Source organism: Notothenia coriiceps, unplaced genomic scaffold, assembly GCF_000735185.1.
Source record: "Notothenia coriiceps isolate Sejong01 unplaced genomic scaffold, NC01 NC01_scaffold00011972, whole genome shotgun sequence".
In the NCBI taxonomy this organism is placed as follows: domain Eukaryota; kingdom Metazoa; phylum Chordata; class Actinopteri; order Perciformes; family Nototheniidae; genus Notothenia; species Notothenia coriiceps.
In genome coordinates this window covers 15,875-31,665 of record NW_011344673.1, presented here as the reverse complement: position 1 = coordinate 31,665, position 15,791 = coordinate 15,875, and the positions used below count along the sequence as shown (strand labels likewise).

At 44.5% G+C, this 15,791-nt stretch overlaps 1 protein-coding gene across 1 annotated transcript in view; it reads left to right on the top strand.

Moving 5' to 3' along the window:
- LOC104947120 (bifunctional heparan sulfate N-deacetylase/N-sulfotransferase 1-like) overlaps positions 1 to 15,791 on the top strand; it is a gene marked incomplete at its 3' end in the record, with an annotated part of 35,600 nt that overhangs the window by 15,716 nt on the left and 4,093 nt on the right. The window contains exons 2-3 of the mRNA XM_010773082.1: positions 11,529 to 12,551; positions 14,467 to 14,949. Coding sequence (XP_010771384.1) covers positions 12,006 to 12,551; positions 14,467 to 14,949 — 1,029 coding nt within the window. The remainder of the gene's footprint in view (positions 1 to 11,528; positions 12,552 to 14,466; positions 14,950 to 15,791) is intronic.

The window sequence follows — 15,791 nt, the reverse complement described above, 5'->3', positions numbered from 1 at the left end:
CTGATCACACAGTGGGTGAGGCTGACACATCATGAATGACAGCTCGACAGCAGGGCAAAGCTGCCCGAAGGCCTTTTTGCTTCCGTCTTCCTCCTACCCCTACCTAAAGGCTAAAGTTCCCCCATCCGGTCTCATTGTCATGGCCTTTCTAAGCAGGCACACCGTGTACATCCTTAGCCTTTGTTGTTCCTACACAGATGTATAATTAAAGGGTTAGAAAAGGCAATGCTGAATAATTGATATTGGAGAAAAGATGTCGTGGCATTCTGAACCTTATCATACTCAGTGTATTTACCTGTGTATCTATAAAAGATTAAGCAGTTAGTGTTCTTTCTGGTCTTCTAGCTCTGGTCTGCACTGATTCATTGTGGCACTGTGCTCTTCTCTTACTGAGGAGCCGTTATCATTATTTCATCTCGCCTAATTCACCTCTGTGGAGACGGTCAAAACGCAAGGCGATGCACTGTGAATAGTCACAAAAAATCCTCAGCAGCAATCAAGTGAGTTACCAATTTGTATCAACTAAGGGACTGAATCACACATTTCCTTTCTCAAAAATGCCTAGCCAGCACACAAGGCCTCATTAACCCTTTTGTGATCAATACAGATCCCCTCTCCTTAAGTGCTCCTAGTTAACTTCAGAGCCTCGTATCCTGAGGCTAGGCTGTATTGATCTGCTGAACTGATTGGAAGTTTCCCTTCAGGAGGTGAAGGATAGCATTGGGACTGGGGATGTTTTGGCAGGAGAGGGGAAGGACTTGGTCTTCATGGCTGGATCAGCTTACTACTTCCAACCCCCACACACCTGTTACAGGCAGCGGGATGAAAAAGTGTGTGTGTGTGTGTGTGTGTGTGTGTGTGTGTGTGTGTGTGTGTGTGTGTGTGTGTGTGTGTGTGTGTGTGTGTGTGTGTGTGTGTGTGAGGGGAGAAGAAAAGGCTGTTTGTGTGCTCAGGAGAGTAAATGGTTGATAGGCGTTGCAAATGAGAAATGTGTTACATAGGGTTTATGGTGACGGCGTGTGGCTGCTGAACCGCGTTGACTTCAGCAGCTGCTGGCCAGTTATGGATGGGCGGCAGGAGACAGATTTTAGAGTTTACATGGCTAACACACTATATGACAGTCTGCTTTTCAGATTGGTTGTTTCGACCCATATCACATCGTCAAGCCGAATGCAACCAGCAACACTTAAATGTGCACACGTCTACACTTGAGTACACATATACATGCACACCATTAAACTGTCAGGCAGTGTGTGTGTGTATACGATGCTGCACAGAGACGTTTAATCCATAATTCTGACAGGCTTTCCTTGAACTGACAGGGAAAAGCATAGCTCTCTTCCCACATAAATACACCTTTCTCTCTCTCTCTGCTCCTCCCTCCCTCCATTGGCCTGGTTCCCTCTAAAAAAATAAATAAGGAAATGTTATTTTGATCTTAAAGTGTTGTCCAGGACATACACCATGCATGCTGCCCCCTGGAGGTTTGACCCTGTGCTCAGGCCTCAGCTACCCCCTTCTGTAAGCTGATATTCTATGTGTGTGTCTGTGTGTCTGTGCATGTGCGCACAGTGTCATGGTAGGATACACAGCAGCTGTAGAGGAGGCAGTGAAGAGGGGAAATGGGAAGAGCCAGCACAGTAGACAGAGCCCAGATAGACCTGTCAGCTCTGTGACACCCACACATGCCTCAACCTCTGGTCCAGGACGAGAACAGAGAAAGGGAGAGCAGCATGGAGACAGGTAGAGTGCTTCAGAGAGGGGCAGAAAAAGACATAGAGTCCACACCAGTTGCCGATTTAAGACTTGAGCTGGTAAAAAAGGAACTGTGAGCCGTGGCAGAGCGGTGTTAATTTTGGCGAACATGGGAGTCTTGAGAGACAGGGTATCGGAGACCTAGCAGGTATAATGTGGGAGGAAATATTCACCTTCCTTTGGGTTTTTTATTGGATACATTGAATATAAGTGTTTTTTTTATACTAATTAACTGATAAAAACACAAACTAAATAGTGATAGCGCAAAAATGTATTTATATCAGTAAGTGTTAGTTTTAGTTTGGCAACATTCACTGACTCATGACTGTGGGAAAGGTCTGTCCCAGCGGATATAAACAAGCTCTGTCTAGTTTCATGAACTGTAGATTATTCTTAATTGGGTTGAGGTCTGGACCCAGCCACTTCAGGACCGTTTCCTGTGTAACATTTGGCTAAAGTTTGTTAAATGTTCCCTAAAGTCACTGTCTTCTGTCGTACATAAGCAATTTTTCCTATAGAATTGATGAATTCCTGTACTTTCTTTCTGTTGCCAAGTACTGTTGAAAGAAGCATTTCCACAGCAAGGTACTAGAACCAGACTTCATGGTGGGGATGATGAGGTTATGCTGAAAAAAAGCTTTTATAATGGCCAAAAAGCTGCATTTACTTCTCTTACGCACTTTTAAACCTCTTTCAGTTTTGTTTCAGATTCTCCCCCATGCCTGCTGGCAAACACTCTCTGAGTTGTAATGCAAGTTTTTTTTTTAACAGTGGCTTTCTCTTTACAGCTGTGTTATGAAACTGTGGCTGGCGAATCCCCCAGGCAACAGTTTTTGAATGCACAGTGTCTCCCATTTCTCTGCCATGAAGCCCTGAGGCCTCTCGTGGCAGTCACACTTGTTTCCTTCAATGCAGAGATCCTCCTTTTTTAGGACTCTTTCCTTGGCAAAGACACTACTGTGCCCAATCCAGTCCTTTTTTAATTCCTGAACCTAAGGGGAAATTAAGCTATTTTCTTGTTATTGTTTAACATTTTCCTTTGACCTCCTTTGTTGTTTTGAAACAAACATGTCAGCTGTTAAGTTTCTACGCCTTCCCACAGCTGCTCTCATTTCCATTTATTATGCAACTTTTGAGAAGCAAATGCACTGATTATGCTTCCTTGAATAAATCATTATGATTTTACGATACTCTGAGAATAATATCCATACATCACATATAGAGCTAACAAATCAGTGCCTTTTCCCAAGCTCCTCCAACAATGGAACATAATATATATATAGGACATAAAACCAATTTAAAAATAATTGTGGCCTTCCCATCACCAACATGTTGTGGGATTGTTTCAGTGGTGATCCATCTTATATTTGTAGATCTTTTTGTAGATAATACAATAACAGCAAACAGCAAAGAAACAGTCTAAGGGTGACAACTGCCACGTTGTATTACTGGGCTGTGTAGCGATGCTTCACTGTGGTTGTGTTTTCAAAAACCTTGACTAAGGCAGAAATTATGAGGGGGAGAGAAAAGCTGGAGCTGAGACTCAGTATCAAACACACACAGGGTTTGTAATAGGATTCATGACCGGGGCTACAATTGGGAGTGTAATTATTGTTTTTGCGATAAACCAATCATGGGGCTGCGTCTTTCAGTTCTGTGAAGTCGGAGTTTTCACACATTTATTGCCTCCAATTAGCGCGATGGGGGCACGTGTCGAGTGTGAACTACGGTATTTGTTTATGTACATGTAAAACATACAGTATACAGCCTTCTAGACACATTTCCACTTCCATCCATTTATCTGTTGTTTTTTGATTGTGCTCTGAAAGCGAACTGATGATTATGAGCACGTTTTTATGCAGGAGGAAAAATCCTATCTGTTTTGATCTTGCAGGCAAAAATATGGGCAGCACAACAGAATCTCATCTCTTGTGTCAGCTATTCTTCCGCACCGTGATATTCCCATGGGAACGCATTTCTGCTGCGCGAATCACAGTCAGATCAGTGCGGGCCGTTTCTTATCTGGACATGAAACAAGAGAAGATGGAAGAGGGAGGTGTGGAGAGGGGAGGAAAGAGGAAGGGAGCGGTAGTGCTCCCCTGGGAATGATAATACCTGAGATTCACTGGGCGAATCAAGCTCATCATCATTTCATGAGCAGGTATTGTTCTTATCCCTATTACACTGTGAGATACATGCTCGTTTCCCCTCAGTCTCTGAAACAATGATTGAGTAGATAAGATGGTTATATTGTTTATGTGTCTGCCACTGGCCGTGTCACAGCATGCCTGGGGGTTTATTATTAGTTTGATAGTTTTTCTTTTATTCATCTGCGAGCGTTGTTGTTCGATAGCATCTCTGGTTCAAGTCAGGTCAGCAAATCTGTTATTGCTGTTCCCCAGCAGGTATAAAGGTCTTAATAAAACTGTTGTGCTTTCGTCAGAGAATTTGTGCCGTTCAGGATAGGGTTTTCTCTGCTCAATAGGAAGTTGATTTGATCAGCAGACACTGCATCATGAAACCACGGTTATCTGTTCTTGCCCCTTCCACTCACAACCCCCCCAACTCCCACGCTCACTCGCATATTCACACACACACACACACACACACACACACACACACACACACACACACACACACACACAGACATGCCTTATACACGAGCAGTATGACTTTCACCTCCGAGTGATGTTCATTGTCTGTATAAGGAGAGACCAATTACCAATCCTAAGTCCCGATGGAGACGTTGTGCTGCCCGCCATGCTCCCCTGTCCTTCAGCAGCATCCTGAGATGACAGTAGATAAACAATGGGAACAAACAGTCACTCCCACCAGCATTGATCTGGCTCCCTCGCCCCCCCTCCTCTCGCCAACAACGCCACATTGATTCCACCTACACTCAATTTATATGAAAGCCCCCGTGCCCCACCTCCCTCTTCTACTAGGACTGACAAAAATGATAAATGACCAACCCCTTCCTGCCTCAGCCACCTCCTCCCTGTGCATGCGCTGGCTGTCCCAGACCCTACAAGCCTATTTCTCCTCTCACAAATCCAATAGACTTGGATGGACCCCACTTTACTTGGAATTTACCTTTTTTATTGTTATGAAATAAAACGAGCGTGGGGGTTATTCATTGCTTCAGGTACTTCCTATAATTTCCACTCATAAACATGCCACCGCTTTAATTTCAAGCCTGCTGGACATCCATATGCATGATGTCGAACCATCAAAAAAAGGAAATTATTATGTATTTCAATTGCACACACCATAGGAGATCCTCTCATGCGGGCGCTGGGTAATGTTCGGCAATGCCACTCAAAGATGAAATCATGTGCAGAGCTTTCAAAGTGGGGTCAATTATTTCTCTTTCTCTGATTAATCTGTCTGCAGTGTAGTCACATGACTTAGATGGCAGTTAATTTAGACATGACAACTCGCGTGTTTGGGTCTGTCGGCGTTTCAAAATAATAACGGTTCAACAGTCCGTCCTAATGGAGTTTCAGCACATTTTCTATACGTGTCTTTGTCTTTCTCTGTGCCGTCGCTGCCTAAAAGTGACTAATAAAGGTCTGCTGCAGTATACAAATGATGTCTTCCATGGCCCCCACTGTTTTTTATTGTACAGATCCAGTGTCCCAATGCCTGTAAATGGGGCACAGTGTCTATAAATAGATATACTGTGGTAGTGAGCTGCCGGTGGTTATCAGCAGGAGCAGTGGGGGTGTGTGTTTATACACGAGTAAGCTGTGCTTTTTGTTTTTTGCGATCGAGGCTATTGATGAAGGTGTTCTGCTCTCTCCACTCTACCCCACCACCCAGAGGAGTATATCCGCTGAGGAAAGTCTCCATTTCACATCTCTTCTCCACCGTTCCCTAATGACCCTACCTCGCTTCATCTCCACCCTGCCACAATTTTCCCTTGGCTCCCACAGCTCATCCATACTGCTTTTCACACAGTGAGGTAATCCATTTTACACTTCCTGCCGCTCTCAGATCCCTCCTGCTTGAGATCCCAGATCTAAAGGAACAGGAGGTTTGGGAGCCTTTTCTTAGATGAAAAAGACTCAGAGTGCCATGTATATTTTATTCTCTGCCCTGTGTTTTTATTCATCTTGGGCCTAAGCTTCCCCACATAATATGAATGTGTAATCACGCCATTATGCCTGTGCCTGCTCAGATTATCTTCATAGCGGATGATATCTGTGTTGATGTGATCTGACATGATCTCATGTAATGGAAGTCTGAGACCTTTATCTTGTGCTGTATATGTACAGAACAGCAGTGGTACAGAAATGCCCTGATTGTCATTGAACACACTTTAAGCTGTCGTCCCCATTCTGTTCATAATTGCTCTTAGGAAAAGATTGCACTCCCTTGCCTAAAGATGAGTCTTTGCCTCTTTGTCCCATTACTGTGTCCACGAATAACATTGCAATCATTTCAATTACGACAGCGCTGGGACCGAGGTCTTCAAGTAGGGGCCTTGAGATGCAATTCGAGGGGCACGGGCAAATTGAGAAAAGGCATTTTTCTTCTGTGAAATTGCCTCAGTCTTGGGGACAGTAAATTGAGGTGCTGAAAAATGATGTGATAATTCAGCCGCATGGTTTGGTACAGGAAATGGTCTGAAAGTCACTTTCTGGGGAATTAGAAGGCAAAACTACATTTCCCTCCCGAGTCCTCTGTCCTTCACGCAGTGGCATGAAATGAATTGATGAGACAGAGGGAGAGGGAAGTGTCGGTGGTAATGTTTGCAACTAAAATGAAGCTGCCTGCTTGTGCATTCAGGCTGGCTGTAGGGTGGGAGGCTCAAGCTGGAGTGAAAATACGGTGACGCGTTCCACACTATTTCACGGTCTAAGCCTTTAATCGCAGTCAACACAATGAATGCATAAATGAAATTCAAATTTCAGATTGATTGATTCTATATTGATGAATGCCAAGGCTGGCTTAAGGAAAGGAAGAAAAACCTGTGGCTGTGGCTTTGAAGATGTAACCTCTTTAAGAAGGCGAGTCCCTGCTCCTCCTGGGTGCTTGTTTGTTGCTTTAGATGTGCTTCAAAAGAAATATGAAAAACTGTGCTTTTTGAAGTTTAATCTCTCGCCAGAAAGGGTAGGAGGCTGAATGCAAATACAGAAATTCGCTTTAGGTTTGCTTCTCGCTGCTTGTGGTGCAGAATTCTGCACAGTGGTCTTGTAGCTGTTTATTACGGGTGAGTAACTCATGCACCCTTTTTCCGACACAGCGAGGAGTAAAGATAACATCAAATTCTGATCACTCTCAATACAATGTTCAATCCCCGCCTTCATCACTCTATTGTGTCTCTTTTCTTAATCCCTTCAAGGCATCTCACACAGTAACAGAGGTGACTGCTTCAGCTGAATTTGAATCTTAATAGATTTGGTTTGACTGCTTTCTGATGGTTTTGCCTGAATTTAGGGTGTTTTCTCAGATGCAAGCTGTTTTTAAGGGTTTTTAAAGACATGACCAAAAGTTGACTCGACTGATTTGCGGTTTTGCATTTGAGCCCTTTGTTTGCTGTGTGGCAAAGACTAGCAAGGATTTGGATTACAAGTTTCACATGTGGTGCCATTTGCGGTGTCGAGATGAACAGGATTACCGATTGGGGATTACATTGGTGTCTTTTTGACCAATTCTTAACCTTGACCCATGTACAATTCAAACGGCCAGATCAAAGTTGTTTTTGTCCTTTGTGAAGCCTGAGTGTTTGCACAAAAGCTCACTAATATTTGCTCAGGAATAAAAGACGAACAAAACACACATGCTTTATAGAGGGACAATTTTGATTCTCTTAATGAGTCTCTCGGGTGTGTCCCCACTCTGATCGAGCCGCTGTGGTACATGCACTTTTATCACCAGACAAAGACAGAAAAGTGACAACCACAGTCGCCTTTGGACGAGTGTCCCATGGATTACCGCCCTGCCTCTATTTCCTTCCATGCCTCTGAACACAACGTAACTCCACCGTTTCCACGGGAGCGTGCGGTTGCCAAGGCCTGTGGTGATTGAACACAGAGGGTCATCGTTTATTTCTGTCAGTCAGTGGCGAGGGGTCGGAGACAGGGGGCAGCGGGGGGGGAGAAGGGGATACTGTTATGTCCTGAGGGGCTCTGAGGGTCCAGCTCTCCTCTTAAAAGTTTATTTGTCGAAGGGATCACCCACGGCTAGTCCGACCCTGGCCGACAGTGTTAATGTACTAACACTCTTCACAAGCCCTGGGACACTTGGTCCTATACACACTTTAAAAGAAGTGCAACAGCAGTGTCAGAGAGGGGGAGGAGGGGGGCGGGGGGAAGAGTGGACAGGACGTGTGAGGCTGCATATGGCCAACCTTAGCGTTGTTTATCCAGGGAGTTGTTACAGCTGAGCCTCTGCTGCCCTGTTCCTCGTCGTCTCTCATTAATCTAGCCGTATGGTTCTGGCCTGCTTCCCATGATGTAGAGGGAGCAGGTTTTAGTGACCACCCACCCTGAGGAAAAGCATTAGTCTGTCCTCTCGGCCGTCACCTGCTATTGTTTATGCTGCCACTTCCTTCTGTCACCATCTTTCAGCTGCTATAAAATAACGAGGGGACTGATTTTAATTGATGTTTTCAAAGCCTCGAGATTTATGGTTGCCTTAGGGGTGAGTTTCCTGCTCCTTTCTCCCCAACCAATCAGTTTGTTTTCTCAAGGTTTGGTTGTCGATCATCTTGTCCTTTTAATCTGCTTTTGTCTCCCTTTTACACTCATATCCTCCTTTCACTTTGCTGTTCTTTTTTTTCTGTAATTGGTCGTTCTGCCATCTCCATTTAGGGAAACTTTTAGTTCACGTGCAGAATTACATTGCTCTGTTCTTTCCATCTTTTGAGAATAAAAAAGGTTGGCTATCAGGTACGCATTAGTCTCCATCTGCCATCTGACGCTCTGTGGCAGACTGACACACTCTGGTCTCTACGCACCTTTCGGCTGCTCTTTACCTCAGAGATATGTCTGCTGGCTAACCTCATCAGCTAAACATGAAATATTCATGTTCTCTTTTCTTCCTCCTCTACACTTTTCATCAATTATTTTGGCGGAAGGATTACGGAGATGTTTGCGGTTGTATCTTGGCTTCTTCTAAGGTATACATAGCACAGGAAGTAGAAGACACATTAGGTGATATGGGTGTGCCGTGCAGACATTTAAGATCCATTAACCATTATTCTGTTTGGTCAGTGCTATATCCTCATCTCCATTATAGTCTAATGTAATGTATTCTCTATTTAGCTGACCCAATCTCAAAGCTGTAGCTTCACACTCCAGGCCTTGAGCTTTCCGTCTATTTGCGTCGTCTCTGACTCCCCCTCTCAGGCTTTCACACTCTCCCTTTGCCTTCCTTCTTTTGGTTGTAGCTCTCTGTGGCTCAGTCTGAAGGTCAACATTGGGAGGCGGTCATCACTGCTGCGAATTGGGCAAGAAGTGAGGTTTTCTGTGCCTCTGCGCTGTTTGTGTTGTGTCGGCATTCAATCTGCTCCCAAGCCTTGTCAACAGTGTCCTTAGAGTCAGGGCAGAGCTCATTGTCGCCCTTCAGACCGAGATAACATCCATTCAGATGAATCATTAACAGAAAAGGACTTTAAGATGACCTTCTTTCTAAAGAGTGGAGCTGGATTTGTTTTAAATGATTGCATTTTTTGATAGTTATTTTTGCTATATCAATATACAACACGTCTCACAAGGGCATCATGGTACGCATCAGGATGTGATGGTTTTACACCGTTCCAATGATGTACACGTGACGGTAGTCCGCCAAGAAATGCAGCAATGCACCAGTGAAGGAGATGGAAAAGGTGACCGATAGCAAGTTAAAAATGTAGGTTCAGAATCACAATTCTTTATTTGAAGTGTTTTTTCAAGTTTTGGTAAGACACAATTAAAGTAAACACAAATATTGTTTGATTGTAGGAAAAATCCACAATGCACCTTTTCATTCAATTGTGTTTTGGTCTATTAGTTGAACAAAACAGGTAGCTTGGAAACATTTTAATAATATTGAGGTACATAGAGGCCAATTTATTTTTGACAGGAATTTTTTTTATGAGAGTTTAAATGATTATTTTTGTAATGTTTGTTGCAAACAAAAGTCTTCTCTTCAAAAGACCTTGAACTGTTGTTGGGTGTTGTCTCCCCTGGCTTCTCTTCTGCTTCACTGTTTCTAGCAGCAGTCGCTTCCTGTGGCTAATCATACTTTGATATGCCATGACACGAACCCCGATACCCTTTAAAAGACAAACAAACAATGTACCGGGGGGATCTTCAAGAGACCAGGGCTGTTGGTTTTTGTCAGCTTGGCTGCGATACATTCTCTGAACGCCCACTGTTTTTTCACGGCCTCTCTTTACATTAGACTCTGCCTCCCTGCAAAGAAGAAACTTGGACACGACTCAGAGAAATGGAAGTGTGATTTCTTCCTCAGCTCTTGCAGGGACATCGAAGGCGTCCTGATAAACTTAGCTGGAAGGCTGGAGGGGGCAGAACTACACGAGAGAATGCTGACCTTGATTACATCTAAGGGGACACTATATATTAGCTGAATTTAGTAGTACTCTGTTTATATGAATGATAAATTATTCAATCAAAGGAATATCTATAGGGAGTGTATGAAAGGATCTGAGCTTTATCTCCAATGAGGTCGTGAAAAATCAATCATTTATTGATTGTAAATCTATCAGATGGATGATTGCAGCTCCTAGGATTCACTGCACTGAGCGCAGTATGGCCACTTTTGTATTTTTAATGTTAGCCGCCTTTTAATCAAACCTCAGTTTATAGTGTTGCTAACAAACCCTTTGATGGCATTATCAAATCTATTTTATGTCTGATTTGTGTCAGATGAGTCTTGATGGGTTTGGTGGTCACAGTTTTAATGTCTTTGGGTTGAGAGGGTTGTGACTCTACTCTAATGTGGTATCTAAGGTTTTATAAAGGGTTTAATGTGTGCACCTCGGTAGCTCTCTGGCTTAATGGACAGAGCATTACCATGCAAAGGTAATGAAGCTCTGTCTCCTTTCTCCACCAGCCCCTAAATGCAGAAATGATGTATTTGTAAGCTCACACTGTTTCCATGCTGCATCTTGTTCTTTCCTCACTCGGCTTGATGGAGATTGACTAAAAGGCTGGAGTATTATGATAGATCTGCAGAGTGGGTAGGGGTGTATATTGAGTGTGATAAGGGGTTTTCTCCCGGAGTAAAGGATCTTACTGTTGCTAGGTCTCTCTGTCACCGTCACCCACTCCTCTGCTCTTGGATTGCTTCCCTACCGAATGCTTGCTTTTCTCCTGCTCTCCATTCTCGGCTTGATACCGTTAAGGATTTGAGGGAAATAGAAGGCGAGTGTCCCCGCGGGTGATGGCTTCACCTGTATGCAGTCGCACATTCCTATCGGACTGAATCGGGAATTGGCTCGCCCTCAGGCTTTGTTGTCACTCACATTCTGCCTATCGATTGTGTGGAGGCTGCGTGAGCGAATGTTTTTTTTGTGTTTTGTTTGCGCACACAGGGGTTATGAGCGTGTGTGTGGGGGGAAATTGGCAGCTTTAACTGTGTGTTGGTGAATGCAGGGACTACTTTGGAAGTGAACTTTTAGAGCGTTGGCACTGGCAGTATACACACATCTCCCACACACAGCTAAACCCACACAACAACAGAAAGCAATATGTCGTTTGTTCTATAGAACTGTGCTTTAACATTTTGACATCATTTTCTTCTTTTTGTTGTTTCTTTTCTAGGTGATGAGATTCGATCCTAAGGGAATGCTGCTGCTGAGATGACCTGCATGACATTGCTTTTCTCAAGAGATCATTCTCCAATCAGAAGAGTGGGGGGAAATCTCACCAGGACATGGTTGGCAGGTTCACATGATGGACAGGTGATGGAGTCTTCCATCATCTTTCTCCACCGGTGATTCGTCCAGCCAGCCTTCCCTCTAAGGCGCAAGTGTGTACCAGCGGTCCAAGGCCCCCTATTTCTCTGCCATGGTGACATAAGCAGCGCTGCAATATGAGGGAGAGCCAAAGTGAGACCGTCTCATTTCTTTCTCCAGTAGCTGCTGCAGCTGCTCCCTTGACGCCGTTTGTGTTTAACTCAATAGAAAGACTGAGTTTGTTGTGAGGTACCCCTGCCTGCTGTTTTCTACCCTCACCGCGATAGACTGTCCCTGTGTTGCTGGGCTGGTGGGGCGGAGTGGTGTGGTGTGGCGTGAGACGATGCTGGGATGCGTGACACGCCTCCGTCGGCTGGTCCGTCTCCTCCCTCTGCAGACCTCCCTCCTCCTCCTCTTCCTCTTCTGCACCGTCAGTGTCTTCATCTCTGCCTACTTCCTCTATGGCGTCAAGCGGGAGTTGGAGCCGTCGGGAGGGGGCGTGTCGGGGGCAGAGGGAGCCTCCGCCGACTCCGACGACCCCAGGGTCACTCCGTCGCGCCTACTTCCTCTGCGGGGCGTCCCGGGGGGTCCGGGGGCGGATCCTGGAGGGGCCAGGACAGATCCTGTGGTTCTGGTGTTTGTGGAAAGCCAGTATTCTCAACTGGGTCAGGAGATTGTGGCCATCTTGGAGTCTGGCCGCTTCAGGTACAGGACTGAAATCTCCCCCGGTAAAGGGGACATGCCCACACTGACGGACAAAGAGAGGGGGCGTTTCACTCTGGTGATTTATGAGAACATTCTCAAGTATGTTAACTTGGACGCCTGGAACCGAGAGCTGCTGGACAAGTACTGCGTGGAATATGGAGTGGGCATCATTGGCTTCTTCAAGGTTAGGACAACACCACACTCCCTCCCTCCCTCCCCCCCTCCTCCCCCTCCCTCCTCTCACTGACACCTTCTGCCCTGTCCATCTGGCTCTAGCGTCTCTAAGGAGATTGGATTCACACGGTTGGAAAGACCTGCCTGGTCCATATCACTCTTTCTGATGTTCTATCTATTTCTTGTTTTCCTTTATTCTGCTATCTGGTCTACTTTACTCTTCTTGCCAAGTCTCTTGTTTTTTCTTCTTTGTTTTAGTTTCTCTAAAGCCTGCTTTCTCTGTACCTCGTCCTTCCTCTGTATCTCTCTCACTCTGTCTCTCCTCTCTCTCTCTGTTATCCCTAGCTGAGACTGTTTGCCTGAGGCCTATTTTCAGGTCTTATAGTTTTAATCACCATCTCTGAGCCATGGAAAGAATATAGATAGAGATATGGAGGAATAGATGGTGGTGCAGTGATGTAAGGCGGTGTAGGTGAAGGTTAGGAATGAGAGCCTGGTGGGATTTACCCGCTATTGGGAGAGGAGAAGTAGAGCGAGGGGGTGCATCCCAATGACCTGGAAACACAGCGCTGCTCTGCTATATTAACCCAAGAGATGACTGTATGCCCGATTTTAGGTTTTTACAAACATATGTAGTGATTTGTGTTGCATTACCAAAATGCAAGATCTATCTTATCTTACATATATTGGGTCGCAATTCGTTTAAACCAAATTTTAGAACAAGAATTGATATCAAAAACATTTGTTTATGTGAAGTTTTTATATTAACTCTTACTGTGTGTTTTTCCCTCTTTAACTACTCAAAAACCATACTTAAAATACTTATTATCTTGGTACAGCACCTTTCCTAATTTTCCTAGACTTGCTTATAAACATAATTTTGAACTGATGACATGCTGCAGAAGTCCACTATCGACAAGTACTCTCTTTCAATAATAAAACATACATAGAGAAACAGATTAATTTATGCAAAAATACAGATAGCCCTTTATCCACAATACTAATTGAGTTGTATTTCTGTTATTGTTTGTTTTTTAACAGCAGTTTGTTAATAAGAGGGACACTTAGCATACGTAACATCTTTGTTAAGGATTACGTTATGTAAATGTCTTTCTCTGTGAATTGCGGACTGTGCTGTTTTTGGCAAACAAAAGGTATATTTAGTTAAATGAAGATGGGCTATAAAACACAACAAACATGAAACATTTGCTTGATAAAATGTTTTAAACATCATTTTCTCCAAGCCCAGTTTCTGGAAAGAAAGGCCAGCACTCCAAATGTATCTTCATATTGGGTTTAATTAAGGTCAGAAGAAAAGCAAAGGCAAAGATAAATAATTAAATTGGTTGATTTCACAATTGTAATATGAACACATACAGCAATGGGGTCAGTGGGGCCAAAAATGTAGATGAAAGAAACCCAGTGTCATCAAAACACTCATATCTTTTCAAATATTCACATATTTCTATCTGCCTCCAAATCCAATCTGTGTAGATGTTGACACCACACAATGCATGTCAACTTTATGATCCTCTTTCTGATGCCCACACGTGCATTCTGGTGACATTTTTGAGGTAAGATAATAAGAGGAAGCCAGACTTAAGTATCTGTGGCTGTAGAGATGTGAGAGTATCTGAGAAAGGCGCATTATGGAGGAGACATTTCTATGAATAATCGCTGAACTCTAAATCTTTGAATGTTAGAGGACACAGCAGGAGGTTATTCATTTTAACTGCAATCTCTGGGCACAGCAGATTGAGCGTAGCAGGTAGAAGCTGCCTGATGCCTTCACGTTCCAATAGGCCTGACATTCCTTATTTCACACATGATTGGAGAAATTTGGGAATTATATCCAATGCATTTCTGTCTTCATCACTGTGGTGTATGATGCATATGTTTCTCTCTCTTGTCTCTCCGTTGATCAGGCCAATGAAAACAGTCTGCTCAGTGCACAGCTGAAAGGCTTCCCCCTCTTCCTTCACTCCAACTTGGGTCTGAAGGACTGCACTGTCAACCCCAAGTCCCCCCTGCTCTTCATCACTCGATCCGGGCAGCCCCTGCCAGGTCCCCTCCCCGGGGATGACTGGACTGTTTTCCAGTCCAACCACTCAACATACGAGCCTGTGTTGCTGGCCAAGACCCAATCAGCTGAGAGCGTGGCATCAATGGGGCAGAACGCTGCTCTGCTCCCGTCTGTGGTGCAGGACCTGGGGCTCCATGACGGCATCCAGAGGGTCCTGTTCGGCAACAACTTGGTCTTCTGGTTGCACAAGCTGGTGTTCGTGGACGCTGTGGCCTTTCTGACGGGGAAGAGGCTCTCGTTGTCCCTGGAGCGCTACGTCATGGTGGATATAGACGACATCTTTGTGGGCAAAGAGGGCACACGCATGAAGGTGCCTGATGTGAAGGTGAGTTGCTGCATGAGTGTTGAAAACTTTATCAGAATTGTAACTGAACCCACTAATGTATTCATAAACCACTGTTTTTTAAACAGCTCTTTGCTCAAATATAAGATTGCCTCACACATAGCCTGTGCCACCCTCTGCCAGTCAAACAGAAACCTCGTCTCCTCGCTCCTGCCTTTTCAATGCATTCGTCCCAGTAGGCCGCTCAAAGCTGACAGGCCCCACTGCTCACACTGTCACAGAAGCTCCACAGCGATGAATATTTCAGGGGGCCCAGGGACATACAAAGAATGTTGAAAAGCTCCTTGCTTGTGTCCCCTCAGAGCAGAACAGCCTGATCACATGTGGAGGCAGAGGGTGTAAGACGAAAATATGTAACTCGCATCAAGACTCCTCACTGGTAGCGCAACAGCGAGCTTTTAGGAACGAATCACACAATGACAAGACCGGAGAAATCTGTGAGTGTGAGAGAGGGTGTGTGCTGGGAATTTCATCCAGCATGGAGATCAAATGAAACAAACACCCGAATCAGAGGAAGGATAAATATCAAACAGAATGGAGGAGAGGAGTGAGGCAACAGGGAGTGGATGTTGTTGGATGTTTACCGAAAGAAACTTGCCGAATGAAATACAGTGGGGCAAAAAAGTATTTAGTCAGCCACCAATTGTGCAAGTTCTCCCACTTTAAAAGATGAGAGAGGCCTGTAATTTTCATCCTAGGTACACTTCAACTATGAGAGACAGAATGGGGGGAAAGAATCCAGGAAATCACATTGTAGGATTTTTAATGAATTAATTGGTAAATTCCTCGGTAAAATAAGTATTTGGTCACCTACAAACAAACAA